Genomic DNA, 27,719 nt, shown 5'->3' on the forward strand with positions numbered 1-27,719 from the left:
TGAGACTTGAGAAAGCCTTTCACAAGTTAGCCACTAATTCTAACCGATTGATAGTTTATTTTTTTATGTTTTTGAGATAGGGTCTCCCTGTAGCCTCAGCTGGCCTGGAACTCACTATGTAGACCAGGCTGGCCTTGAACTTACAGAGATCCACCTGACTCTGCCTCTTGAGTGATGGGATTAATTTTGTAAAAATGACTTTAACTTGTTTGTGTATTAGATGCATAAGCAGCTTATATTCTCTATAAAGGTAATATTCTTTTAAAAATAAGAGTTCATTTGAATTTCCCTGTACCTAAGTTGCTCAAGTGTGTGTGTGTGTGTGTGTGTGTATGTGTGTGTATATTCTGTTAAACTATGGGTATAAAAATAAGTCATTAGATATCAGTTTAATACTATATCTATTTAGCAGAATAGTTGTATTAGGTCTTCTCCCATAGGCTGTTTAACCTAAAGCTCCTAGGCCTGATATCACTGTCAGGTTTGGACTTCATCCTATGAAGCAGACCTTAAATCCAGTTAGAAAGTAGTTGGTTCCTCCTTTCATATTCATGCCACTATTGCACCAGTAAGCATGTCTTTCAGGCCAGTTGTAGTTCACAGGATTCCCAGCTGGGTAGAGTTCATGCTAAATTTTCTCTTCAGGTAGCCTTGCATAGCACCTTCTAGCACTATGAAAGCTAAACAGTAGAGATGAGACTTTGAAGTCAGCACCAGCTTGATTTCACCTTGTTTGTTCTACAGCTCATGTTTGTAGTGTCTTCAGCAATAGAGTCTTACTGTAAAGTTCTGGTGGGTAACCAAGAGAGGGGCCTCTATTGTTTGAGGATCTAGGAGATGCCTAGTGAATGGCTTCAAAAAAGGGAGTCCATTCCTGGCATTGTGCTTTTACTTTGCTATGGTGTCTAGTAGGGGCAATGTACCCCTGTTTTAAGGTAATTCCTTTTCATCTCTTTTTATAATGTATATACTGTAAGCAGCTTCTATTGTGGTAGATTTTCATGTGGCTTTCTCTAAAAGCCTTTAGTGTTAGTTATCCCGCCTCATAGTCCACAACTCTTTTTTAACTGTCATAGCCTTTTCCAGCTGACCCCAGGTTCACAGTCATGAACACTTTCAGGATTCTGGAGTGTCAGAACTAGAATTAACATCAGGACATTTTTTTGTGTTCAGTTTAAAACTACTGTTTTCAGTTTTCCCACAAAAGCTTTTTCAGAAGTCTTGCAAGAAAAACGTGGGATGTCTGAACCCCTGAAACTCCTTGAGGAAAAAAATAGCATAAACAGGCAAACAAGCCACAGTGCTGAAGAAGATTAGACAGACCCTTTAGAGCTATCTCTGCATGCCAAATTACTTCTTTGGTTCCTAATATATATAGTGTTTTTCCCTTTTCTGTCTCTGCCTCTCATTCATACTCTCTCAGAGAGCTTCTCTTGATAATTTCTATCTTACTGATATTGTTATTTTGGTCAATAATCAAATAGTAGGCCCCTCCCACCTTAGCACTGCAAGGAAAGAAAATCCCAAGCTTTGAAATAGCTTAAAACACACTTTGCAATTCCGACGTGCTACATTTTAGCAGTTTAATTCAAGTTCCATATAAGATATCACCCAAGACAATGAACACAGGAAGTGAACAGGATCTCTGCTTTTCTTTGTTTGTGGATGTTGGGGTGAAAGATGAGGGTTAATTGTTATTTTTAGGGATTTATGAAAAGATTGGAAATGGAAAATATAAGCATATTGTGTTAAATATGTAATTTAATTGAAAGCATAGGGCATGCGAACTTATTTTAAGAAATATCTGTCACACTTTCTTTTCCTCTCAATCAATCATTGACAATTTCACCCTAGATTTCAACATGGTACTTGGGAAAGTGCCAGCGTGGGAGGGGCCACACTGATATATTTCCATTCCTGACAGGGTGTGGATTGAAATTTCCCTGGCCGGTTGTCAACAGCAAGTCTGAAGGCAAGAAGGTAAATGCTTGCATGCCTAATATAATTTTAAACAATGAGCACTTCATTGGAAAATTGTTTTAAATAATAGAAACCAAAGGGTATAATTGAAGTGGGAAGGATACGCTATTTTTATTAAGTCAAATGCCTTAAAAACAGCATTTTGATGATGGTTTGGATTTTCTACAGCTATACTCACAGACAATAGTAACAATCTCTGTTGTCTCCCTCAGGCCCCAACTGCCTGGTCAAGGAGTTGATGTATCTGATTGAGTCTTTAAAAGAAGTGGCTGTTTGAATATTTTTTCACCTTCACATACTTGAGATTGTATACCATCTTTGATGCATTATTCCTTTAATATAAATGTCATGATATTTTAGTGTCTATATTTTAAACAATTTGAGTTTAAATGCATTTTTGTAACACAAATTGGAAAACTCTCTTGATGGCATCTTTCACATGCATATATATGTATATATATTTTTAGATATTGTTTGCTATGTAGTTTATTATAACCTGGTTTTCCAGCAGAATAGCATGTACCTGTATAAAGGTAGATTATAAGATTTGTAGATATTAAAGAAATTGTAAGACCTGAGGGTTTTGGGAGTATAAGGAAGTTTTTCTTTATTGTGTTTAGGAAAGAACAATTTATTTACATCTAAAAAAACTACATTCATTTATTTATGTCTATGTGTAAGACCTGAGGGTTTTGGGAGTATAAGGAAGTTTTTCTTTATTGTGTTTAGGAAAGAACAATTTATTTACATCTAAAAAAACTACATTCATTTATTTATGTCTATGTGTGTGTGTGGTGTGCAAGCCACGGCACATGTGTGGAGGTCAGAGGACAACTCTCAGAAGTTGGTTCTCTCCTTCTACCATGTGGGATCCAGGGAAATAAAACTCATGTCATCAGGCTTGGTGGCAACCACTTTTACTGTTGAGCCGTCTTGTCAGTGTGGAAAGAATAATTTCATTCAGTATATTTCGAGTTGTTAAAATTTCTACCTAGTCTAAATTTCCCCTTTTCACTCTAAAGGGAAGCACATTTTAATAAATGAACTGTTTCTAATAGAGGAGAAAATAATTAAGGGTTGGTGTACTATGCAATATATTTATTGGTTATAGTTGCTGCAGATATTCTGTTTGAATAATACCACATAACAGTTAGATGTTAAGACTGTCTACCATGAAAACAAGGCAAATGAATGCATAAATATTAGCTAGATGCTTCCATGTGCTGCCATTGTGTTCTTTCCTAATAAAGTACAGAGATGGATAAAAGCACTGAGTTCACCCTCAAGAGAATTATATTTACAAGTGAAGATAGAAATATAAAAACCAAGTATTCATTTTTATGTTTTACAGGCTTTATACTGAGTTCAAGATTGTATAACTGTGTTAATTCAACTGTGAACCTAAATATTTTATAGCCACTTTTGAAAGAGATGTATCTTTGCTCTGGAAATTGTTATTGAGTACATTAAAACTGTAATGAAATGCTTCTTCTAATAAAAAAAAACACAAAAACCAAGTACTTACAGTGTAATAAGGAAAACAATAGAGACATAAATTCAGTGTGGTTATAGTATATAGTGGTGACCAACTCTTTAGGAGTGGACAGTGAGGGAAAGTGTTAAAGGGTCTCACATAAATAGTAAAGTCAGAAAGAAAGAAAATAATCAGGCCAGATACCTTAAAACCATCAGGAAGGGTTGGGAATAAAGCTCAGACTTGACCACATGTCTAGTTTGTGGTTCTATCCTCTAGTATGACAAAAAAGCAAAATAAAATAAAATAGCAAAAATAACAGCTCCTTCTCCAAATCAAATAAAAATAAGAAAAAAAGAACAAGAAAAGAAAAAGACCTTTTCTTAAAAAAAGAAAAAAGTATTAGGCATTTGAGGTATTTACACTTGGAAGGTAAAGGCAGGTGGATCTCTGTGAGTCGAGACTAGTTTGGGCAACATAGTGAGTTCCAGGCCCACCCAAGCTATGTTGTAAGGCTGTACCTCAAAGGAAAAAAGATTATTTTTAAAGCTAATAGCATAAGATAAAATTGTACAAGGGAAAGTTTCTTTCTTATAAAAATTGGAAATTTGTGAAATTTAACAATCCCATTAAGATACAATAACTTCAGTTTTGAAACAAATACCAATTTACCAATAAATACAAAATAATACCAAATATTGACAATTTTAAATAAATAAAAATAAAAATAATTCTACAAAATAGCAGAAAATAAAGGGGGGCTGGAAAGATGGCTCGGCAGTTAAGAGTACTGACTGCTCTTTCAGAGGACCTGGGTTTGGTTTCCAGCACCCACAGGACAGAAAACAACCATAACTCCAGGGGATCCGATGCCCTATTCCAGCCTCCATGAGCATTGAATGACATGGGTGTACTTACATACATTCAGGCAATACACTCATATACATAAAATAAACATAATAGAAAAGAAAAGAAGCCGCACCATTTAGGGAAAAAATTTAAAAACAATTTTGTGGAACACAATGTATATGTAATATGAAGTATTCATAATAGTCAATAAATTATCATGCTTCTAATAGGTAATTCACATGTGGATATGAAGAGATAATCCATAAACAGAAAAGAACACATGGCCAACCGTTCAAATATTAGCAAGTATCAATGGAATGTCAATTAGAAGTAATAAGGCTATTTTTGTATTTTATCATTTATTTGTTTGTTTGTTTATATGTGTTTCTGTAGAGCAGGTATAAATATGCCATGGTGTATGAGTAGAGGTCAGCTGACAACTTACGGGAGTCAGTTCTCTTTCACCCTTTCAGTCCCAGGGATTAACTCAGGTCCTCAGGCTTGGCAGCAAGCACCTTTACTAGCTTGGCCATCTTGCCAGTCCTATTTTTGAATTTCAAATAATCTAGAATGATAAGCAGTGACATTATCTGAAGACAGATTATGATCCATGTGTTTCATCTTAGCCTTGGGTTGCTTGCTACTGTGAAAGATAAAATCCCTTGTATTATTTGATCTAGAAATCTCATTGTGAATAAATAATAATAATAAATTAAAATAATAATATATAAATAATAAAAGATACTCAGCAATAAGATAGTAGCTTAAAATTAGAGTATATTAATCTAATTGTAAGGATAGTAAAAGCACAAATTTGAAGACAGTTTCAGTGTAGACAAACAGTTAAGAAGCAATCCGTAGTGAGAACCTGAACACACACACAGACACACAGACATACAGACACACACATAGACACACACACACACACACACACACACACACACTGCAACTGCAAGATTTATAAGCACACGAGAAGATAAAGGCAATGAACTTATCAACATTATGAGAGCAAATATCTCATAATTCTTCTGCCCGCTGTATAATGAGTTATGATTTGATCAAATCGAATTCCTTCTTTTACTTCATCACACTTAAAAATTTCATTAGAGGTTAAATAGTGAATCATTTATTTGGTAATATTGGCAAAATATTGTATCTCTATTGGCGTGATTAATTGTTTATCTTATTTTCTTAGTGAAAGTTACCGATTACTTAATCCCTATATAGTTAGGATCAGAAAGAGGTAACATTAAGGGACAGTAAGTACGAAATTATGTAGCCCAATTTTGGCTAAGGTTATTTGTAATCTTGTTATACCTATCTATATTTATAGTGTATTTACACAGATTTCAAAGTATTTTGAAAAGGGTCCAAATTGTCAAATTGTCAAAATTATGAGCAATGTTAATATGAGTTTTGGGAGGACTAATTGGGGCTTAAGACACCCCTTGGCAGAAAGGGAATTCAGGGGACTCCTGAGGTGGACACTTTAGGCTGGGAAGTTCTTTCTACAAAACCTGTGGCCCTGGTAAGAGACCAAAAGGAGACACCTAACTGTAGGAGGCACTGTCATTCTAGAGAGGTGGGTGGTGGGTCATCCAGGCCGTGGCATTAGGGAGCTAGTGTTTCCTGAGGGCAGTGTGGTATAGATGGAAAGATGGCTCTGATATCAGATGAACTGACTGATTTGTATGCCACCTGTGCCACTTAGTGGTTGGGTGTAAAATCCTAACTTGGAAGAGTTTTTGAGAATTAGAATCAGTATTTGTGAAACATTGGGTATATTCTAGCTGTGATTTTAAAGTCACTGTGGTGAGGGTAGTCCTAATGGCCTGAGCTGAATGAACTTAGGGGGACTTTACTATTTTAAAAGGTAATTTCAGATCTGTTTGAAAATAATGATGACTGAACTAAATCATGAAGTTTTTCAAGTTGTGGCTTAAGAGGCAGCCTGTGTTAGCAATCACCTTTAGACTTAGGCGAACTGACTTTGTGCAGTAAACACTGTCCAGGGTAAAAGCAAAACGCTTCCTGGTAATGCTTGGAGAATATATCCTATTTGCATCTGGAGCATAAATTTCACTGTGGGATACTTTTTTCAGTTTTCCATGTAATCTTAGTTCTGGTACCAGCCATAAACAAACTTCCAGTGTTTTAAACTAACTGCCATGCTTAGTAATACATTCAACACATTTTAAAATTAAACATACATGCCAATGCAAATTATATCTTATTATATAAACTCATATAAATGTGTATTTACCAAGCAAACAATACCCAGATCAAGAAAGAACATGATCAGCTTCTAGAAGTCTCCTTCATGCTTAGACCCCAGGATTTCCTTGAACTGATTCCCTCCTGCTCAAAAGAGCAGATTCTGTTCTTTTCCCAACTCTGGAGCAGTGACATCTTGTTGGTAGTTTGAACTTGACCACAGTTGGTGCATTTACACCACAGTAATTGGCAAACAGTACAAATTATGGGTGTTTTGTTTGTTATATTTTATGAGTCAGTTTACCAGATCACTTCTGTTTCCACCTGGGGCTGACCATCCCCAACCCATCCTCAAAGATAACCTTCTCATTTTAAAAAACCAGATCGTTATCTTTTGCAACTTTTAGAACTATATCAGCTCTGTCAAGATTTCTTATGGCAGGCATTGTGTCTACTTTATTTCATCCTTTGTATCCAGTGGCTAACTCAGTAGAAGAATCTCATAAATGTTTACCAAATAATTAGGATAGTTTCTAATGTAAAGCTAATCCCTGCAACAACCCACCAGCTGACCAACCAACCAATCAACCAACCTTCAGAAATTGGTTATCAAACATCTTAATCAAGTTATTAAATGTTCATTTTAGACTTTTCTGTAAAGCCATGACGAGTCTTCCTAGTATAAATGCTCACATCTTACTGTGATGTGAACAGAAGCCTTCAGGCTGTATATATATATATATATATATATATTTGACCATCTTCTGTTACTATGGTTTGTTCTCATATCTCCCTTGGAAGGGGAGGCAGTGTTAAAGCCACCCAGAACCATAGCAGGAGATTAAGGTCAATCTGTGGTACTGTAATCAGTTCATACCCAGCAAAGGAAGCTGCTGCCAGGGTGAACACACAGCAGTAGTTGCAGCCAGGCCAGGAGATTCACAAAAAAATAGTTCACAAAGTCCCTAGAGCCTTTCTGCAGAAGTAGGCATGGGGAGTTTGAGGGTGCTTACAAGAGTGAGCAAGGTAGTACCATCATTAGAAAAAGTATAAATAATACTAGTAATAAGAGGTATTGAGATAGAGAGCAGGCCTGGGCACGGGCAAGGTCTTAGCCAGGCTTTTCTCTTGGTGGTGTGCAAGCCACTTCATTTCCTCTGTTCTGTTTATTTGTATCCTGAGAAGAAGGAAGTTGGCCTACATAAGCGTTGATGTTCTTTCTAAAGCAGACAAGCTTCAGATCATCTAGTTCTGTGTGTACTCACATCAGGAATAAACACCCTTCCCAGTGGCTGAGGGCAAATCCTGAGAGTATATGTTCACCAAGTTGGGACATTTGAGAGCCAGGTTCAGATCTTTCAGTTTCCCATTCAACCCTCTCCTTTCCTCCAACACTGTCTTCTTTGTTGATTAGTGAAACTGGCAGCCAGAGTGGCCACTGCATCCTTCCATGCTGAAGCTTTTGATGACATCAACTTCAGTTACACAATCAAAGCTCTAAAGATATTATACTACTTTCATATAAATTTTATGATTAAACCAAACCTGTGAAATCCCCTCAGACCATCATTAATCAGTTTTCTTTACTTCTGTAGTAGACTTCCTACAAGATGGGTAATAAAAGCCACATTGTGAAGAAAATATGTGCAATGAGAAGATGTTTCCTGCAAATGTGTGCTTGGTTTTCTGAGGCAGTTTATTGAATTTTTAAATATACCCAGAACATCCATTACCTGAAAAACATCCACCTTTCAGGGAAGACTGCTCCTGAAAAGTCATGGCCTGTAAGATTAGGCCCACAAATTAGTATTTCTTATTTTTTGAGAATTTCATATGTACACAATGCAGTTTGATCATGTCCACCTCTCCCTTCCCCTCCAACTCCTCCTTTGTCCTCCCACTTCTCCCTCTCAAATTCATGTCCCCCTCTTCTAATACACACACACACACACACACACACACACACACACACACACACACACACAACCTACTGAGTCCAGTTAGTGTTGCCTGTATGCACATTCCTCTGGGACCACAAATAGTTTTAAAGTACAAAGTATATATCAAGCTCAGATTTACAGGCACAAAGTGCGAAATAAAAGTCAGGTACAAATTGAACAGAAAAAAATTAAGGACAAATGTAGACTGCCACCTAAAAAGGGTCAAAGGCACCAGTGCAGAGTGGCGTGCATACAGGCAGCTTATCTGGAGTGAGGGGTGACTAGTTAAAATGGTAGATATAGGATAATGAATATCAATTTGGAGCAAAGTATATGTGTGATTTGGTTCCTCGATTTTCTCATCTGTTAAAGGGGAGTGATGGTATTTCCTTAGCAGAGTTGTAGGATTAAGGCTAAGCCAGGTAAAGTATTTAACACAGGCCAGGTAAATTTTTTAAGTCGGCTAATATCTTTTTGACCTATGTTTCTTAGGCAGAAAAAGGCCTCATCAGACTAGGAAGATTAGAGCCAGTACGCACCATTCCATACAGTGCAGTGTTTAGTTCTGAATGTCTACTTTTCTGTGCCCATTGTCTGATGATGAAAACACAAATAAGAGAGATTACATTTCTGTCCTGGAAATAGGCAATATCCCAAAAGAAAGGGACAAAAACTAAAACATTTCATTTGAGGCAGGAGGAGACCTAAGTAAGATTCTGATATTATTTGTGGAGTGGATTGTGGGTGAGGCAAGGAGTTGTTCTTAGGGAAGTCATTCTTTTACTTCAATTCTCTATTATCTATAATTCTACATGATCAAAGAAGGCATTAAAGCCATTAACTCTGTACCCCAATAGCTTTTGAGAGTTATTATCTTTTGGAAAATATTGCTGAATGGCTAACTAAAATGCCTCAGATTCTACAGATTGCATTTGGAATGAGTCAAAAGATAATGAAAACATTAATAGAGGACATGCCAGGTGACAAGTTGCCGGACATTTCTTCAGACACAGTCCACTGAGGGTAGAGGATAGGTACAGAACCTAAACAGAACCAGATGTAGCCTTCAGATGAGGAGGTGGAGAGGTCTTCTTGACTGCTAACTCCACCACTGAGAATGCTAGCCTCTGGCTTTATTTTACCTAAATAGAGGGAGTTCCAACATGAAGTAAGCACACTTCTTGTTCTACAAAGATATGTTTGAGTTCTAAACCTTTGTACTTGTGAATGTGACCTTATTTGGAAAGGAAGTCTTTACAGATGTAATCAAGAGGAAATCATGCTGGTTCGGGCGCTGATTCAGTGGAAAAAGAGACAAACCTGGACACATGCATGTGCACATACATCTATAAGATATAAGGAAATATGTTATGTGAGGTGGAGGTAGAGATTAGAATGATGTAAGTCAAGAAATCTCAAAGATGGTTGGCAATCACCAGAAGTGGGACAGAGGAGTAGAATAAAATTTCACTGAGAGCTTCCAGGGAAACCAACTCTGCAAAGACCTTGCTTCTGGATTTCTGGCCTCCAGGGTTGCTGTAGGATAATACATTCCTGTTTCTTAAGGCACATGACATGTGATATTGTTTTTTGTTATACCAGTAAATGAAAATAGACCTCCATCTGTATCAATACATATAGAGATTCTAGTATTTATATCCAAGGTCAGTGACCTTAGTCCTTCCCTTCCTCTCCCTTCTCCCTTTCTCTTTTTTCCTGCCTCCCTCCTTCCTTCCCTCCTACTATTTCTTATGCCCTCCCTCCCTGCCTCTCTCTCTCTCTCTCTCTCTCTCTCTCTCTCCCTCTCTCTCTCTTTCTCCCCACCCCTCCATTTATATGCTAGGCCAATAGGCTACCATTGTACTACATTTCTAGCCAATTTTACAGTTCTTTATAGGTACATTGAATAATTGTGTATGGTTATATCTTGTGCATTAAAAATAGGAATTAGTTTTTTATCCATCTCCATTTACCAGTTTTTTTCTTTCTCTTTTTGTTTCAGACTTTAACCCATTTTACAATGGACTCCCTTATTGCAGCAAATAGCAAATTTTGCTTCGATTTTTTCCAAGAGATTAGCAAAGATGATAGCAACAAAAATATCTTTTTCTGCCCTCTGAGCCTCTCAGCTGCCTTTGGTATGGTTCGCCTGGGAGCTAGGGGTGAGAGTGCACATCAGATCGATGAGGTATGTATCCAGAAAGGTGCTGACTGGGGCCCTGAGCTGTAGCTCCACATCCAACAGAAGCTAATCTACCTGGTGAACTGGAGTTGCTCACTGCTCTCTGCACCTTAGCGTTGGAAGCCTCTAAGGCTTCATTTGTATTTCCCTCACCTTGCTTTTTCCTTTTTAAAAATTTATTTATTCATTGATTATTTGTTTATATTTTACGTGTATGAGTGTTTTGCTTACATGTATGGAATTGAACTATATGTGTGCAATGCCTGTGGAGATCAGAAGACGGCGTTGGATCCCTTGGAACTGGAGTTAAGGATGGATGTTAGCTGCCATGTGGGTGCTGGGATTTAAACTGAACTGGTTCTCTGCAAGAGCAGCCAGTGCTCTTAACTGCTGAGCCATCCCTACTGTCTCATTTTGCCTTCCCTTTAATTCTACTGTTCTTCAATGTTGAAACTTTCATCTTTCGTATGGAGCTTTCTTAGCCTCCCTTGCCAGACCGATTTTCTCATTCCTTTCATCTTATCTCTGTCTTCATGCCTGTCACTCTTTCTCTCTGTAATTATCAATAACAATATTATTTGTAACTTTTAGCATGTGTATGTGTTTCTTCTTCCTCTCTTGCTGTTCCATTAACTGGATGTGTATTAGGACTGTGCTATTCACCGGTGGATAAAGATGTTGGCATCCTCCTGGACTTTCTTATTGCACATATTCATCAAAAAATCCCATTGGCTTTTCTTTTGATAAACTTCTAGAATCCAGGCTCTCTGGATCATGACTCTGCGTTCTGAACCATGTTGATTCTCTAACTTGCTTCTGTGACAGCCTGCTTTGCTGCTCCCATTGCAGTATGTTCCAAACACAGCGGCCCAAGGTACAGGACTTTTCTTAGCTGCTGGAAAACCCAGACTTCTCTTGAGGCCCAAAAGAGAAACCCAAGTCCTTACATTGGCCCTTGGGGCTCTGGGGATTTGAATCTCCAAACCACCCTGGACTTCGTCTCTTACCTTCCCCTCTTTCTTTAGCCTGTCACATTGGTCAACTGGGTCCCTTAAGAAAGTAAGTTCCTTCTTTCGGACCTTTGTTTGGTTCCTTTCACCCTGGGGCTCTTCCCTCATATACCTAATCCTTTAGTTTACTTTGTCCTTCAAGACTTTGATCTGTGTTTACCACCTTTAAAAGGCTCACTTTAATCTCCCTATCCAATGCTCCATCCAAGCTCCCAAGCCCATAAAGGAGCCTAGCCACATTTACCCACACAGGACTTCCCACCATACTGCATACAGTAATTAATTACTATGTGTATTGTTTTGTATGGTCCCTGCAGTACCATATAATATCTGAGAGGGCAGGAATCTTTGTCCTACAACAGCACTTGGCCTGAATGTAAGTGACAAGAACAACTCTCCAAATAAGTGGTAGGCACCTGAGGCTGAGTTTGTATTTCCTCGGCTCTAGCATACAGCACAAGGGTTACTGTGCTGGTTAGTTTTTGTCAACTTGACACAAACTAGAGTCACCTGGGAAGAAGGATCTTTAATTGAGGAATTTCTTCCATTGGGCCATGTCTATGAGGCATTTTCTTAATCACTATTTGATGCAGGAAGGTCTAGCCCACTCTGGGTGGTGCAATTCTTAGGCAGGTGGGCCCAGGTTATATAATAAAGGTAACTAAGCAAGCCAGGGGAAGCAAGACATGGTCTCTGTTTCAAGCTCCTGCTTTGAGTTCTTGCCTTGGCTTCCCTCAATGATGGACTATAACTTGTAAACCAAAATAAACTGTTCCCTTCCCAAGTTGTTTTTGGTCAGTGTTTTATCACAGCGACAGAGAACAAATTAAACCAGTTAGGTATCCTATCAATAAGGCTACTGTCTCTGAATGTGGAAGAACTGAATTCATAGATTGAGGCAGTATTTAGGTTCATTGTGCCTTATGCATATGCTTCGACCGTTTATCATTGTTCCCTTGTTCCATTAGCAACACTTCGCTGTAGAATGGGGTTTGCATCCTCAAGGCCCAGCTTCTGTTCCTTATCTAAGCAGCTGGTGGTCACCTGCCAACAGGTGTGGGCATGGCTCTTGTCCCCTACTTCCTTTGAGGTTCTAGGCAACTTTTCTTCTGCTATACTTCTCCCCTGATTGATGTGACACTATCTCAGTGCTGTTCAACATGAATATAATTCAAGCCACACAGGAACTGAAAATACTTTCAGTAGCCACATAAAAAGTTTCAAAGGATAAGACCAAGTTTAATGATAAATTTTAGTGAATCCAACCTTTCCACAATATTTTATCAACACATAATCAATATAGAAAGTTAATGAGAGACTTTACATTGTTTTTCATATTGTCCTCATCACCTTGTGTGTATTTTCTACTTTTAGTTGATTAAAATGAGTAAGTGGTTGATAGCAGCACATAACCATGGATTCCTTTTGTGCTTTAGTTTGGCTATATTCACTCTGGTTTTTTGTTTTTTCTTTTGACTTTGGACAATGTGTCATATAGTCTAGTCCAAATTTGTTATGAAGCTGAGGATGACCTGGAACTTCTCTTTCTCCTACCTCCACTGGGATTACAGGAGTGTGCCACCATACCTGGCTTTATATAGTGTGGAGATGGAACTCAGGACTTTGTGCATGCTAGGAAAACACTCTATCAATCGAGCTATATTACTATTCCTAAATGTAGTCTCAGGGCTGGGTAGTAGTACTCAGTTATATCCACTTTTCCAACTACTGTTGATTATTTTGTTGACTTCCTACCCTTCATATTATCTGAAAGGCCCTATCCTATTATCATGCAGGTATTACATTTCAATGAACTTTCCCAGAAAGAAGACAAAGAACCTGACTCCTGTACAAAAAGCAAAAGCAAAGTTTCTGGCAGCTCTCTGGAAGGACAGAAACAAATGCTAGCATCTCAGGATCAGCAGGTGATCAGCACTTCTTCACAAATTGTTCATTCTGCCTGCACCTTTTGATGATGAATGCTTGCTCTGAATATTATCACTGTCACAAACAGTGATGACCTCATATCATCTGCAATTTCTTTCTGACTATGCCTTTTATATGACTTAGGTTGTGAGCTAATTTTCTAAAGAGTCTGATCTGGTATCTTGTGCTCATGTTAAAGAAACTTAAGACAGTCTCATTACTCACCTGACTCTGCAGGTCACAGACTTTTAGATGGCAGTAAGGACCAGGAGTTGTTATGGGATCCCGAATCTCTGCATCTCTGCCTGTTCTGCACTGTGCTGAAAGCTGCGTTGTCACATAAAACTATTATGGTTAGAAGATCAGGAGCAGGAATACATTTCCAGACTGAGAACTGGCTTGCTTGCATCTATTTGCATACTTAGAAAACCACAGGCATCTAACTAAAAGCCGGTGAATTTCCCAAACCTACTTTCCCTGGGTGAACTTGACACAGCTGTGGGCTCCATGAGCTGCCAGGGGGACCAGACCACTTCTTCCCCTCCATTCTTCTCTTCATCCCAGTCTGCCCTCTCCCCGACCAACTCCCCAGACCTGCTAACACAGGTTCTCCAGAGCAGCTCTGCTTCGCTTCTGTAAAAAGACCTTTTAATGGTGGTGCTTAGCTTTCTGATACTCATGTTCAAGGCCACATTTTTTGTTTCTTCTTTTGTTAGGATGAATCTACAAATGAGAACGATCTGCTCAGTTGTTACTTTGGGAAACTTCTCTCTAAATTAGATAGAGACAAATCTTCTTATATTCTAAGTATGGCCAACAGGCTTTATGGAGAGCTGGAATTCCCGATCTGCCCGGTGAGTGTGAGCAGTGACGAAAGTTCCACAGAACATGCTACTGGAAAGTGAGTAGGTGGACGGCTCACCTGATGCCTAGTCGATGGAACTCTGACAGGATGGAATGCTGTGAACTGCTGCAATGCCTGGGACCTAACTTCTTTGGTCCCATGCATTTGTTTCCTTCTCCCTAGTTTTCAACTCGGGTTTAGGAGACCTCTTGGAGGTATCACAAGGTGGATGGAAAAGATCATGTGTGTAAAAGCCCTTTGAAGCTTGAGTGGGCTGGTAAGCACCCACATGACTGTCTTTCCCAATCAAGGTGCCTGGTAGGCATATTTTGTGGCTTTTCTGCCTGTTGGCTGCCCTAAAGGAACTACTCTAAAATCACTTGTGCCTCAGATCAGGTGGTTCCCATGGGAAATGTGCTCACTCTGCCCTGAGGGATGGGTTTGGTGCCTCAGAACTGGGTCCCACTGAGAACTAAAAGCCACAAGCCTTGTCTCTGTAGCTAAGAGGCTTTTACCTGGAGTAGGATGGGCTTCAGTTATGGCTGTAGTCTCTAGAAAGTGAACTGAACTGGGCAATAAATGTGAGGGATGTAACCAGAGGCAAATATGACACAGCTGGGGTAGTCAGGGAAGGGGAGAGTCTTTCTTCCATCAAAACAACTTCTCTTAAAAGAGGGATGAGATTTTTATATTAGATTTAAAAAACCTAGGTTCTTGAGATATAACTCCACATATATAATTCATCTGTTAAAAGTGTGCAATACATGGTACAATACATGGTAATACATCATTCACTAAAATTATGCTAAAAGCCATATAGCTCAAGTATCCGTTTTAACTTGTGACATTTGAAGTTCAGTGCATTAATTGCATTCACCCTGTAACTAGTACGCTATCTGCTCATGAAACTTTTTCATCATGTAAACAGAACCTCTATCATCATTAAGTGGGGTTTTAATATCTAAAAGTTGGATGCATTTTACAACTAAGTCTCTCAAGTTAGTATTTGTTCTGTGACGTTTCCATGAGAGAACTGTAGAATAAACAAAGGGATACTATGTAGGAGTGTCTCTTGCCACTGTAACTCTAGACTGCTCCTTGAATAAGGCTCTGTGTCTTACATTGTCCCTGAAACAACTTTCTAATTCCAGCTGGGGATAGAGTTTTTCTGAATCTGTTATGTTTCTTCTTAACAATTGCTTGAGCCACTGTTTCAAGAATGATTCAAATGAGGTTCAAAGTGTCCCACCTATTTGATGCTACAGGAAAGGCACCCAAAGTTCAGCTTATAACCTTATATTTTTCATTTAAAAATTCTATTTTATAATCCTAAATGCTAAAATAAGAATGGGTATCAACGCTCTCTGAAATATATTATAGTCCTTGTAATAATTATACTTTAATGCCAGATGTGGTAGTGCATGCCTCTAATCCCAGCACTCAGGAGGTAGAGACAGGTGGAGCTCCGCGAGTTTGAGGCCAGCCTCGTCTACATAAGCGAGTTCCAGGTTGGCTGGGACCACAGGGAGACCCTGTCTCAAAAAGACAAAAAAAAAAAAAAAAAAAAAAAAAAAAAAAAAAGGGCCAATTTTCTCTAAAAATTTTTTTAGCCCTTTAAAAAATTATATTTTATAAAAAATTTTTTAAAAATAAAAAAAATAAAAAGAAAAGAAGAGGAAAAAGAGAGATGGCTTAAAGGTTAAGAGCACTGGCTGCTCTTGCAGAGGACCTCGTTTCATTTCCCAGCATCCAGATGGTGACTAATAACCATCCTAACTGCAGTGCCAGGGGATTTGCCACACTCTTCTGAACTCTGCGGGCATTGCACTACACAGGTGCCCTTATGTGCATGCAAGTAATACACACATACACATGAAATTAAAAAAAAACATTTAAATTAAAACATAATGCTCTGTATATCCTGACTGAGACTCATATGGAATTGATATGCAGCCTCTGAAATATGTTATAGTCCTTGTAATAATTATACTTTACTAATACATTTTTAAAAATTAAAAAATTAAAGAAAAAAGGCAGGGGACAGATCTTGGCAGGCGCGCTCCTCTGAAGTTGAGTGCTGTGCGTTTTCCTCACGGGGAGTCTTTTCACTGTCTCACTCTTCTTATTAGCATCTTTATAGTATCTTCTTGCAGCTTCCTCATGTATTTGAATTGTACAGGAATACTTAGATGGTGTGATTCAGTTTTACCACACGACGGTTGAAAGTATTGATTTTCGGAAGGATACTGAAAAGTCGAGACAAGAGATTAACTTCTGGGTTGAAAATCAATGCCAAGGTAAGAAAATCAAGCAGTGTAGCTGGCATCCCTTCGCATCTCAAAGAAAACCAGCTAGCCCAGCTGTTCAGGCTGCTCACGTAGGTGGACTGTGTTCATTTTGAACATCAGTTAAACTACTTGGGCATCTCTATTGCTTGTTATTACTTTTTTGTTCCAACATAGATAAAGGCCAAATGTCTTTCAGCCAAATATAATGCCAACAGGTTGTTAACTCCTTCCATTAATTTCAAAGGGTTAGTGAAAAGTCATGATTATGAATCAATTCTAGTATCTGAGAGGGACACAGAAATCATATAATTACTTGTCCTAGTTCCATTTCTGTTGCTGTGATAAAACACCCTGACAAAAAGCCACACAGGGAGGAAAGGGTTCCTTTAGCTCACAATTTAAAGCTATAGTCCAGGGGCTAGAGAGATGGCTCAGCGGTTAAGAGCACTGACTGCTCTTACAGAGGACCCGGGTTCAATTCCCAGCACCCACATGGTGCCTATGAACCGTCCTTAGTTCTAGTTCCAAGGGAATCCGAAGCCCTCTTCTGACCTCCACAGTATTGCATGACACAGGTGCACTCACATACATGCAGGCAATACACTCATACACATAAAATTAAAAAAAGTAAAATACTAAAAAAAAGCTATAGTCCATTGTTTCAAGGGGTCAAGGCAGGAACTCAAGCAGCTGGTCACATCACCTCCACAGTCAAGAGCAATTAAAACTAACCATCACAATATTCTGATCAAAGTTTTACAAGATATATGATATTTTCTGGGTGAAGAGAAATATAGAGATAGTGACAGAGATGACAATTTGAGTTTAACATAAATGGAGTAATATTTTGATATAAAACTCTTCCAACTCTGTTTCTCAGCAAATGCAAGTCTCAAAGTGGATATGAGGTTGGAACATGGGGGTCCTAGAGTGCTCATCTCTTCTCAGTCACATTTAAATAAAATCTGCTGCCCCAGCTTGCTTGTTGACAGTCTTTTCATGCCGTGGACCCCTCCCCCAAGGGCATTCTTCAGCGACACCCTCCTTTTAAACTGTCTTCATAATATTTTCTTAGGACACGCATTTGCATGGCCATTCCAAACAGCATATGAATTGCTGCTTTGGAATAATATTGTTCTTTGTGGAGTACTTATGCCTTACTTAAGTAAGAGTTCAAGTGCAGACATGCTCACATTAAATGCAAGAATGAAACTAAATGGTACTGGGTATGAAGGCAGTCAATTAATCCAATGACCTTGGGGAGATGCTTGCTTTAGTTCTGCATGTGAGAAAAAATAGGCAATATTTGTTTTTCTTTCTCCCCATTACCCTCTAATTCCCCTCTATTCTCCCTTTAAAACCCCCCCTGTCCCCTCCTAGTCCCCCTTCTACTTTCCTCTCACACACCTATACATATGTGTGTGTGTGTGTGTGTGTGTGTGTGTGTGTGTGTGTGGTGTATTTAACTCTAGATTTCTCATGTGAGAGAAAATATGTAATATTTGTCTTTCTGAGTCTGGCTAATTTCACCTACCATGATGATCTCCAGTTCTATCAATTTTCCCTCTACTTTGTAGTTAAATAAAACCCCGTTGTGTATGCATACCACATTTTTCTTTATTTATTCTTCTGTTTCTGGACACTTATGCTGATTACATACCTTGGCTGTTACGAGTAGTGCTGTAATATACATGGATGTATACAAATTTCTGTAGGATGCTGACAGAATCCTTTGGGTATATTTTTCAGAGTAAAACTGTTAGATCACGTGGTAGTTCTGTTTTTAGATTTTTTGGGGGAATATCTGTGCTAGTTTCCATAGTGGCTCCACTAGTGTACAATTCACCAGCAGTTTAGAAGTGTTCCTTTTTTGCAGGGGAGTTTTTAAAAGGTGTCAATGGACAGATGTGGTTGAGACTTGCAGGAGGCATTTAGGGACCATGACAGAAGAACAAGACAGAGGAGTTGGTGGCTCAGCAGTGAGGTGGTGGTGAGAGGAGGATTGGAGATGTACCACAAAGTGGGAAAGAAGGATTCTACCCAGTTGTTTGGATAGATGGTGGATTACTTATTGTGACTGAGCATTACAGTCACAAACATCATTTGTCCTGCAATGACATAATTATAATCTCTGCTATGGCTGAATAAAACTCTATTATGTATATATAAAGGTTCTACTCATTAATTAAAACAATAAATACCTTAAATGGAGAGCCTGGCATCTTCATTTTAAACTTGATTCTGAACTCAGCCAATGAGAGAGAGAAAAACCTAAACTGCTTTTCCATTTTCTTCTTTACTTGAATGTACTTGCTCCTTTGTCCCATCTCCTAGACTTTCCCCCCACCATCACCATGATAGAGTTTCAAATCAGCCTGAGTCTAGGTTTCATGGAGGACTGGTTTATAGTTCTGTTAGTTGTCAGGAAAGAAGGCAAAATACAAGCCCCTGATTGTCCAGGTGGTGCTTAGAGAGGGCTCCCTTCTATCTGTGCATGAGTATGTTTACAAAACTGAGCTCTTCCTCTCAGACCTAAAGGTTGGTAGAGGGCATTTGCTTTTTACCAGTGTAGGATTGGAGGCATTAATGTGCAATGAAAAATTTGAAGAAAAGAGAAAGGTGATACACTGCATCTCCTGCCTGTAAAGTAAGACTTTTTTTTTTTAAACAAAAACTTTATTGAGAATTTCATAATGCATATAATGTGCCCCATCATAAAGTAAGACTTTGACTCAGGGCCTTTCTACACCTTCTGAGTAACCAACAGTCTGAGAACAGTAGTTGATTTATTCTGCTTTGATTCTGGTACCTGATGCAATGCCTTCTGCTCCTCTCTTCCATTTGGAGGCTTCCCCTTCCTGTCTTTTGTCCTCTTTACACGACTTTGGGCCAGCTTTATGGCTGACATTTCTTTAGAGAAAATCTTCAGATCTTCAGTTCCCTAAATTATTTTCCCTCTCTTCTTCCACATGCCACAGAATTCCTACTCTTTTGAGGTTGCATTCAGCTGTCAAGAGGAAAGTAGTTTGGTGAAGAAATTCTGACTGAACCTGAACATCTAGTTTCTCTTCAGTGAGTTGGCTCTCCCAGAGTATTTTAAGTATAGTATAGTTGATGTCAGCATAATATATTATTATGGAATATAAATACAGCCTTTCTTGAGGTAGAAGGATCATCCCTCATTAAGACCTCAGTGTGGATTGACTAGTAATTTGATATATTTTTCCTTTTTTATTGAATTTCTGAGAATATCATGCAATATATTTGGATCATGTTTATCCCATTTCCCTTATCTGCACCCTTCTCATAGCTCCCCTGCCAGATTTCATGTACTCTGTCACATATGTTAAGGCCTATCGAGCCAAGTTGGTGTCCCCAATGTCCTTCGATGAGCATCCATCCATTGTAGTGTGGTTAACCTATATAATGTCACACCCTTAAAGAAAACCAACTGTCCTTCTCCCAGTAGTGATCAATTGCCAATAGTTTGTCGGCTAAGGTTGGGATTTCTTACCCATTTCTCCACTGTATAGTGGATTTTTGTCTGGATTGAACTTGCATGGGTCTTGTGCATGCTGTTACCGTTGCTGCAGGTCCATATGAGTAACTTCCCAACTGTCTATAAAACTGTTTCCTTGTGATTATTAACCACGTCTGGTTCTTACAGTCTTTCTACTTCCTTGTCTTTTATGGTGTCTGAGCCTTGGGTAGCAGAGGATTAATATAGGTGCTCTGTTCAAGGAAGAGTTCTCTGCAATCTCTTAGTCTCCATACTTTGGCCAATTGTGGCTTTCTGAGTTAATCTATTGCATGAGGAAGCTTCGCTAGTGAGAATTGAGAGATGAATTAACATTTTTCTACCCCCTGATCTGCTGTGTTCACTGAGCCTTAGGTATAGAAGTTGTATTGTGCATGTGTCACTTAGGACTGGATATCTCATAGTCACTTATTCTCTACATTTGACCAGTTGTAGAACTGCGCCATAGTCTCCATCTGTTGCAACAAGAAACTTCTTTGATGAGAGATGAGAGGTACACTTGTCTGTAGATATAAGGATATGTATTTATAATACAGTAAGAAATAATGGTCTAATGGTGTGACAAAAGTAGGTTTTTCTGTAGGATCTATGCCATCTCTAGCCATGTGTATGATCTGATAGTTCAAGGTGGAAAAGAATATGCCTTGAAGTGGACCATTGCCTGATGACAGCATGGACTACTTCCTGTCATCCTTAGAAGTGCTTCCTGTTGTACTTAGTGCCCTGTTATCGTGGAGGGAGCCCCAGAGCTGAATCAAGAGATGGTAGGCCCCAGGACTGATAACAGTCAACCTTGTTGCTTTTTGACTATTTGGCATTTGATTGCCTGTAATTTATTATTCCATAAAGTAAAGAAAATTAAATCTACTTCTCATGTTTTATTCTCTGGGTAGGGCTTAGGAGTGATCCTTTCTACCAATGAATGCATGAGTTTAAAAGCCAAATGAACTCTGCCTTTAGGTGAAATGAACGAGAGCATGTGGAAAAGTTTTTTTTTTTTTAATTTATTTTTTGTGAATTTCATACAATATATTTTGATATATTTAGATCTTCTCCCATATCCCCCCCATGACCCTTCACCAAATTTCTAGTATACATGCCTATAGGGTCAGGTTTGTGGCCCCAAATGGAAGAGGGAATAGAAAGACTGTAAGAGCCAGGGGAGGTGGATGGCCACGAAGAAACAGTTTTCTAGACAGCTAGTCACTTACTCACATGAGTTCACAGTAATGGGCTAACAGCATGGGCTAGTCCCACGTAAGGTAATCTCAAGCTAGAGAAAACCTCAACATAGACTTGGAGAGTAAGAACCCCCAACCCTATCTGAGGAACCACTGGAAAATGATGACTGCTGGGAATAGGAGATCTAGTCTCATTTAAGGGCGAGACTCTTAGTGGGTTGACCAGGCTTCAGTGGATGAACCTACAAAATGGGTTTTAAATCACAATCAAGTACATATGCATGTATATCTGTTTATATGTGAGCACAGGCTATACTACAATGAATCAGAGAGTAAATTAATATCATAGTTATTGCCAGTAAATTATAAAAAATCAGATGAATACAACTATAATGTGAAAGATAAATTATGTATTAGACAAGTACTAACCAAAGTGACAGAGGATCAGTGCCCTGGTTCTATTGCTCTGAATTGGATCCTCCTTCAGGTGGAATGAGAGTCTTTCTTCCCACTCATCTCTCACCCCTCCTTCAGTTCCATCCACCCATCACATGAATCCCTTAGGTTTCATGGGTAAGCTTTGAATGAAACATTCTCTAACCCAGGGCAAGAAAAAATTCTGCCTCCATGAATACTTTTGCTACAACATGTGGCCATGATATTTTCTGTTACCTTTTCTCTAGGTAAAATTAAGGAACTGTTCAGCAAGGAGGCTATTAATAATGCAACTGTGCTGGTGCTGGTGAATGCTGTTTACTTCAAGGCCAAGTGGGAAAAAAACTTTGACTGTGAGAACACAGTTGATGCACCTTTCTCTCTAAATGAGGTACTGTATTAGATCAGTGTTTTTCTAGATAATTCACTACTAATGTCACCTAACAGTGACTCATAATATATAGTCTCAAGCCTAAAGTTTTATGAGCTATAGCTTACAATTACAGTAAGAACATTTTTTTGATTCACAAAAAGCTCACCGAGCATTTTACATTTAACTATTCTACAATATACACGTACTTCAGAGCATCATGTTGTACATGCTAAGTATACATCTTTAATCAAATTAAAAGGCATATATACTGATGTGGTTGATACATCCCTATAAACTTAGCATTTGAGAGGCAGAGGCAGGAGGATCATCACAAGTTCAAGGCCAGCCTGGTCTCCATAGGGCATACGAGGCCAGCCAAAGCTATATAGTGAAACTCTGTCATAGAACAAAACAAATGCATCTACTTTCAAAACAGACCAGCTTCTTCATTTTGAATCTGCTTCTGATTTCAAATGGTCAACAAATGAGATGAGTCAACTTATCCTCTAAGTTTTCTTTCCCCTTTGACCATCTTCCTCTAGATTTATCCTCCCCCCATCCCCTTGTCAAAAACTCAAAACACCCCAACTGCACGTTTCCTAGGGAAAGTGGTCTGGAGTCTTATTAGCAGTCACCAGTAATAAAAGCAGCAGACAGGCTAGATAGTCCCTGAATGTTACCCTTTCCCTATTTCGTTTTTCTGTAAAATAGCACTATGCTATGGATATTATGATTTCTAGTTGAGATTTGAAGAAAAAGATGTAAAAGCTAAGCTAACCAGCCATGGGTTAGGATTCACATCTGTGTTAGACCCTAATCTCATATTCTAAACCAGACTGTTTAGAATTGGAGGAAAGGGCAGGCATCAGACCACAGTGAACTTATTAGCCATTTAGGTTTGCAACTGGGGGCAAGTTTTTCTCCTAAGTGCTGAATATCTTCATCTGTTGATTGATGAACTCCCTCTCCCTATCTCAAGGTTACTGTAAAGTAGGAGGTATCCAGGATGGTGTTCTTTCCTCTGAAGAAAGCCTGTGGCATGGGTGCTATTATTTAACATGCAGATAATTATTATTTAACTGAGGCTCCCCTTGTTATCACAGAGAGTCATCTAAGCCAGAGAAAGAAGTGAGGTCAAGGGGCTGAGGTGTGACAAATGTTGAAGATGGGGCACTTTCTGGGCTTGCTTTGGCCGACTAGGATGTGGGAAGTGTTTGGATTGAAAATCTACCAAAAAGTAGTCTTGAGAGCTAAAAATAAAGTCATGGGCAGATAAAGTGTTGGCAAAGCAAGGGCAGACTGATTGGTGGGTAACTCTATTGAGTCACTGGCATGGCTCTAGACTTCTGGAATAGATCTTTCTTATTTTAGAGAACCCTTGTTCTCAGAGGTGTTGGGGCTGTGGGTGTTTGAGTTTTCCATGGTGATTTTGTGATTTCCTTCATGTCCACTGCAGAATGAGAAGAAGACAGTAAAGATGATGAATCAGAAGGGTAAGTTTAGAATTGGCTTCATTGAGGAGCTGCAGGCACAGATCCTAGAAATGAAGTACACCACGGGGACGCTCAGCATGTTCGTCCTGCTGCCATCTTGCTCAGAAGACAACGTGAAGAGCCTGCAAGAGGTAGAGCTCCATTTCCACATCTGTACAGAGTCTAGATCCCTAGGAGCAACACTAGCACGCATCAACCTGAGGAGCGGTGATATCTCAGCTAGACATATTGAAGACCACATAAGAGTCTGAATGAGACTCTACATTTATTTGTTTGTTTAAATCTGAAGAACCAACACCAAAAATATTGAAATAACAGTTTTGTTCTCAAGTTTATAGCTTTCCACTGTCACTTTTCCAGACCAAAGAATCTGGATGCCATGTGTCCTGAGAATTCTGCCTTTTCTTTAAATATCTAGGTTTTTGGCCCTGCCTCAGATTATTTGGCTATAGTTAAGTTAAAGACTCTTAGCTGCATTTTGTTTTGGGGTATATGTACTTTGGGAGGAGGAGTGGAGATGCTGATACTGTAGGTCAGGAATTAATCAAGGTGGGAGAGGCCCAGTTACACACTATTCTGGGGGCAAAAGTATAGATAGATACTTAGATATCTCACCATAGTAGTTAGAATAACAGTAACAACCATTATCCAAATTTTTTTATATACCAGCATTACTTTAATATATGCTAAGTATATTATACACATTATTTTATTTATTCATTGGGAGAACCTTATCATCATTTCTCTGTTTCATAGAAGATGAAATTTAACTTCAGAATAAGAGAGCTTACCTGAGCTCACCTGACTGAAGTTTGCTGGTCTTTGAACATGAGCCTGCCAAATGTCAAAGAACATTGGGACTTAAATTATTCATTAACTTCTAGAGAGGAAAAGGTTTACTTGGAGGAGATGTAAATGAAGTCAGACTATTTAGAGATTTAGAGAACGATCTTGAAGATTGTATATAACTAACTTAAAATGGACTGAGGCACTCTGAGGTAATGGAGTTGTTTTTTGCAGGCTTATAATCTGATCCTAAATATTATTTTCTTCTTCTTGTAGCTTGAAAAGAAAATAACCCATGAAAAAATAATGGCCTGGAGTAGCTCAGAAAACATGTCAGAAGAATCTGTGGCCATTTCCTTCCCCCAGTTCAACCTGGAAGACAGCTATGATCTCAATTCTATTTTGCAAGACATGGGCATTATCGATATCTTTGATGAAACAAAGGCTGACCTTACTGGAATTTCTCAGAGCCCCAATCTGCACTTGTCCAAAGTTATCCACAAGAGCTTTGTGGAAGTGGATGAAATGGGTACCCAGGCAGCTGCAACCAGTGGGGCTGTTGGCGCAGAAAAGGCACTGCCATCTTGGGTGGAGTTTAATGCCAACCACCCTTTTCTGTTTGTTATCCGACACAATCCAACCCAAACAATTCTTTTCTATGGCAGGATCTACTCTCCTTGAAGGGGACATGCTGTCTAGCACTTGGGTGTCAGAGGCAAATGGCAATGCAGTCTTCTCCTTGTATACCACAGGCACTTAGGTTTTTGCTAGTATCTAAAGCTGACTGTCTTCTGTTACAACTGTACACTCAATTCTTCCAGACTACCCTGAATTTTGTCCTGATGTTTTTTGTTACCTGAAAGTTGATTCTCACCTGTCTGTCAAAAATGAAGTAGCCTTGCTGTCTCCTTAATTGTTACTACCCTAAACTTTCAAGCATATAAATTTATCTTCTATGATGTGGAGGTCAATGCAATGTAGAATGGTATTGGTCTTACTTGTTACCTTAGGAAGGAAATCTGTAAGTTTGTCATTAGATTACCTCGTGAGATGAAAAGCTCAGAATCTACTTAAATAGGACTGAGAAGAGACAATGTAATTAGAATGTGTTTGGGGAAACTTGGCTCTATTTCCAGGGAAATATTAAACATGACCATCACTGGGCAAGATGCTTAGCCCCATCCTTTGTATCTTCTACTGTATTGAAGGTGTCCTGTGAGGCATTCGCACTACAGAGAAGTCAGAAACTGGACATTTATGTAAGTGATAGCTCAAGGACCAAGGACGTATGAATCTCCCAGCCAATACCTGTTTTACACTGGAGAGCAACCTTTGTGTTATGAATTTGACCCTGATACAGGAAAGTATCAAGAGGGTATAAAAAGTTTGCTGTAGGTTTCCCCTACTGAATCCAGCACTTCCCTCTGTCTCTTTACTCTCCTTCAAAAATCCCCATCTGTAGCTGGTTGCTCCTAAATACTCAGCCTGCTGAAGCTGAGGGAGAAACTGGCCACCACTGTGAATGACCGGCCCTCCCTCTCCTATATTGATAGTAGCCATCTGGATATGATACACATAGAAACCCCTTTCAGGAAGACTATTGGCTTCTTGTCAACTTCCAGGCTACTAACAGCTGGATGCCCATGTGTTTCAATTCTGGGTCCTTGCAGCTTTGTCTCTGAAACACCAATCAGAGTTCATTATCTCTGCTCTACCTGAATGTCTGGAATGGCATCCAGTATGTCCGACAGGAAGAACTGGTCAGTCTCTTTTCTGACAAGTGCATTTCTTGGTTGTGTCCAATGACCTGCCCTGCCTTGTGGCTGTCCTCCTCGCTGCCACTACATGGGGTAAGGTGGCTGCAGCAGTTCACTCTACCTGATCCGATGTTGATATGCTCCTTTTTTCCTAGCGACTTCTTTCTGCTGTGACCCCCGCATGCTCTGCATACAGTCTCCTCATCTTTGAAGCTCATTAATGCAATAAAACAATTTGAAATGTGAGGCCACTTGGAGCAGGAAAGAGCTCTTGATGCTTCTGAAGCTTCACTTCTCTTACATTGACAAGATTTACACTCACCCACCCGCCTGCCCACCAGGGGAAGGAGGAACATTCACTTCAGTGGGCTGCTTAACTGCTAGAAAACCAAGCAGATCATGAAAATTGTCACGAGAATGAACTCCTTCGTTTTTAAGTTCAGGGTGCTAGAAAGAGGTGGCTAGAAAGAGAACCATGGATACAGAGGATACAGGCCCTCTAGACACTCATTTTTTTTTGCCTTATTTTGTGTTAAGTTCTCTTTCTGATTTCATTCTTTGTCTGATACATAGCCCCCACCCCATGCCTTCCTAATTTTCCTCTTGAATTGAGGCAAGCCAGAACGTGTTGCTTCACACTTAATTGCTGTTTACTTCTTTCGCATGCATAGTATTTTAAAAATGACCATATCATTAACCCAAGACAGTTCTAACTGGGGCAGCAAAGTGGGAAGCTGTGTGGTTGGCTCAGTGGATTTCTTTGCTCTGTAGTTGAATGCCAACTGCAAACATTTTCTTCATTCATATTACTCAGAGTAATCTCGTTTCCTCAACTGCTTTCTCTTCTCTTTTTACTCCTCCAAAGAAGCCAGAACTTTTTTCTTACTCAATAAAGATAAAATACTTTCCCAAACATGCATATATCTCACTGAAATACCAGTTTCCTAGATTTAGTTATTTATAAGCTCCTAAGAGTAATTTAGTAAGTTTTCCCTATAGTGTTGTCTATCAGGTAAATCAGAGTTTTAGCTACAGATGGATGAAAAGGATTAAAAAGTACCTAGATACACAATAATGGAGCTGAGGGGAACCCACGCATCCTTTGTTAACACACAAGTTCTGAACAGATCATCTCAAGTTCAAGTTGAAAACAATGGAAGAAGAATGTGATCATGAAAAAATATTGCTAAGAAAGAGTGCATTATGCTGTGAACTCAAGAAAAGAGGCTCATGAAATAAACTATACAATGAAGTAGGAGAAAATTTTAAAACATTTTGGATACTTAATACGATTTAAGTAGACATGACTTCTATGGAATTAAAACAACTTCACGAATATAAACTGTGTTGCGATATAAGACAACCACTAGAGAAATAAAAAAATGTAATATAAGTTTTAAAATAATCTTTAAAGGTAGGTAAGAAGCAAAAATAACATGCTGGAAAATG

General features: G+C 39.0%; 1 protein-coding gene across 1 annotated transcript; it reads left to right on the forward strand.

Moving 5' to 3' along the window:
- The first annotated feature begins 1,967 nt into the window (after positions 1–1,967).
- Positions 1,968–25,194, forward strand: Serpinb12 (serpin family B member 12). Its single transcript, XM_008840659.1, has 8 exons — positions 1,968–1,980; positions 10,460–10,645; positions 13,446–13,574; positions 14,292–14,429; positions 16,599–16,716; positions 22,110–22,252; positions 23,691–23,858; positions 24,790–25,194. Exons 2-8 carry the CDS (start codon positions 10,478–10,480, stop codon positions 25,192–25,194), a joined length of 1,269 nt encoding a protein of 422 aa, XP_008838881.1. The 5' UTR covers positions 1,968–1,980; positions 10,460–10,477.
- Positions 25,195–27,719: the final 2,525 nt, after the last annotated feature.

Source organism: Nannospalax galili, unplaced genomic scaffold (assembly GCF_000622305.1).
Source record: "Nannospalax galili isolate Female #2095 unplaced genomic scaffold, S.galili_v1.0 scaffold298, whole genome shotgun sequence".
NCBI lineage: Eukaryota > Metazoa > Chordata > Mammalia > Rodentia > Spalacidae > Nannospalax > Nannospalax galili.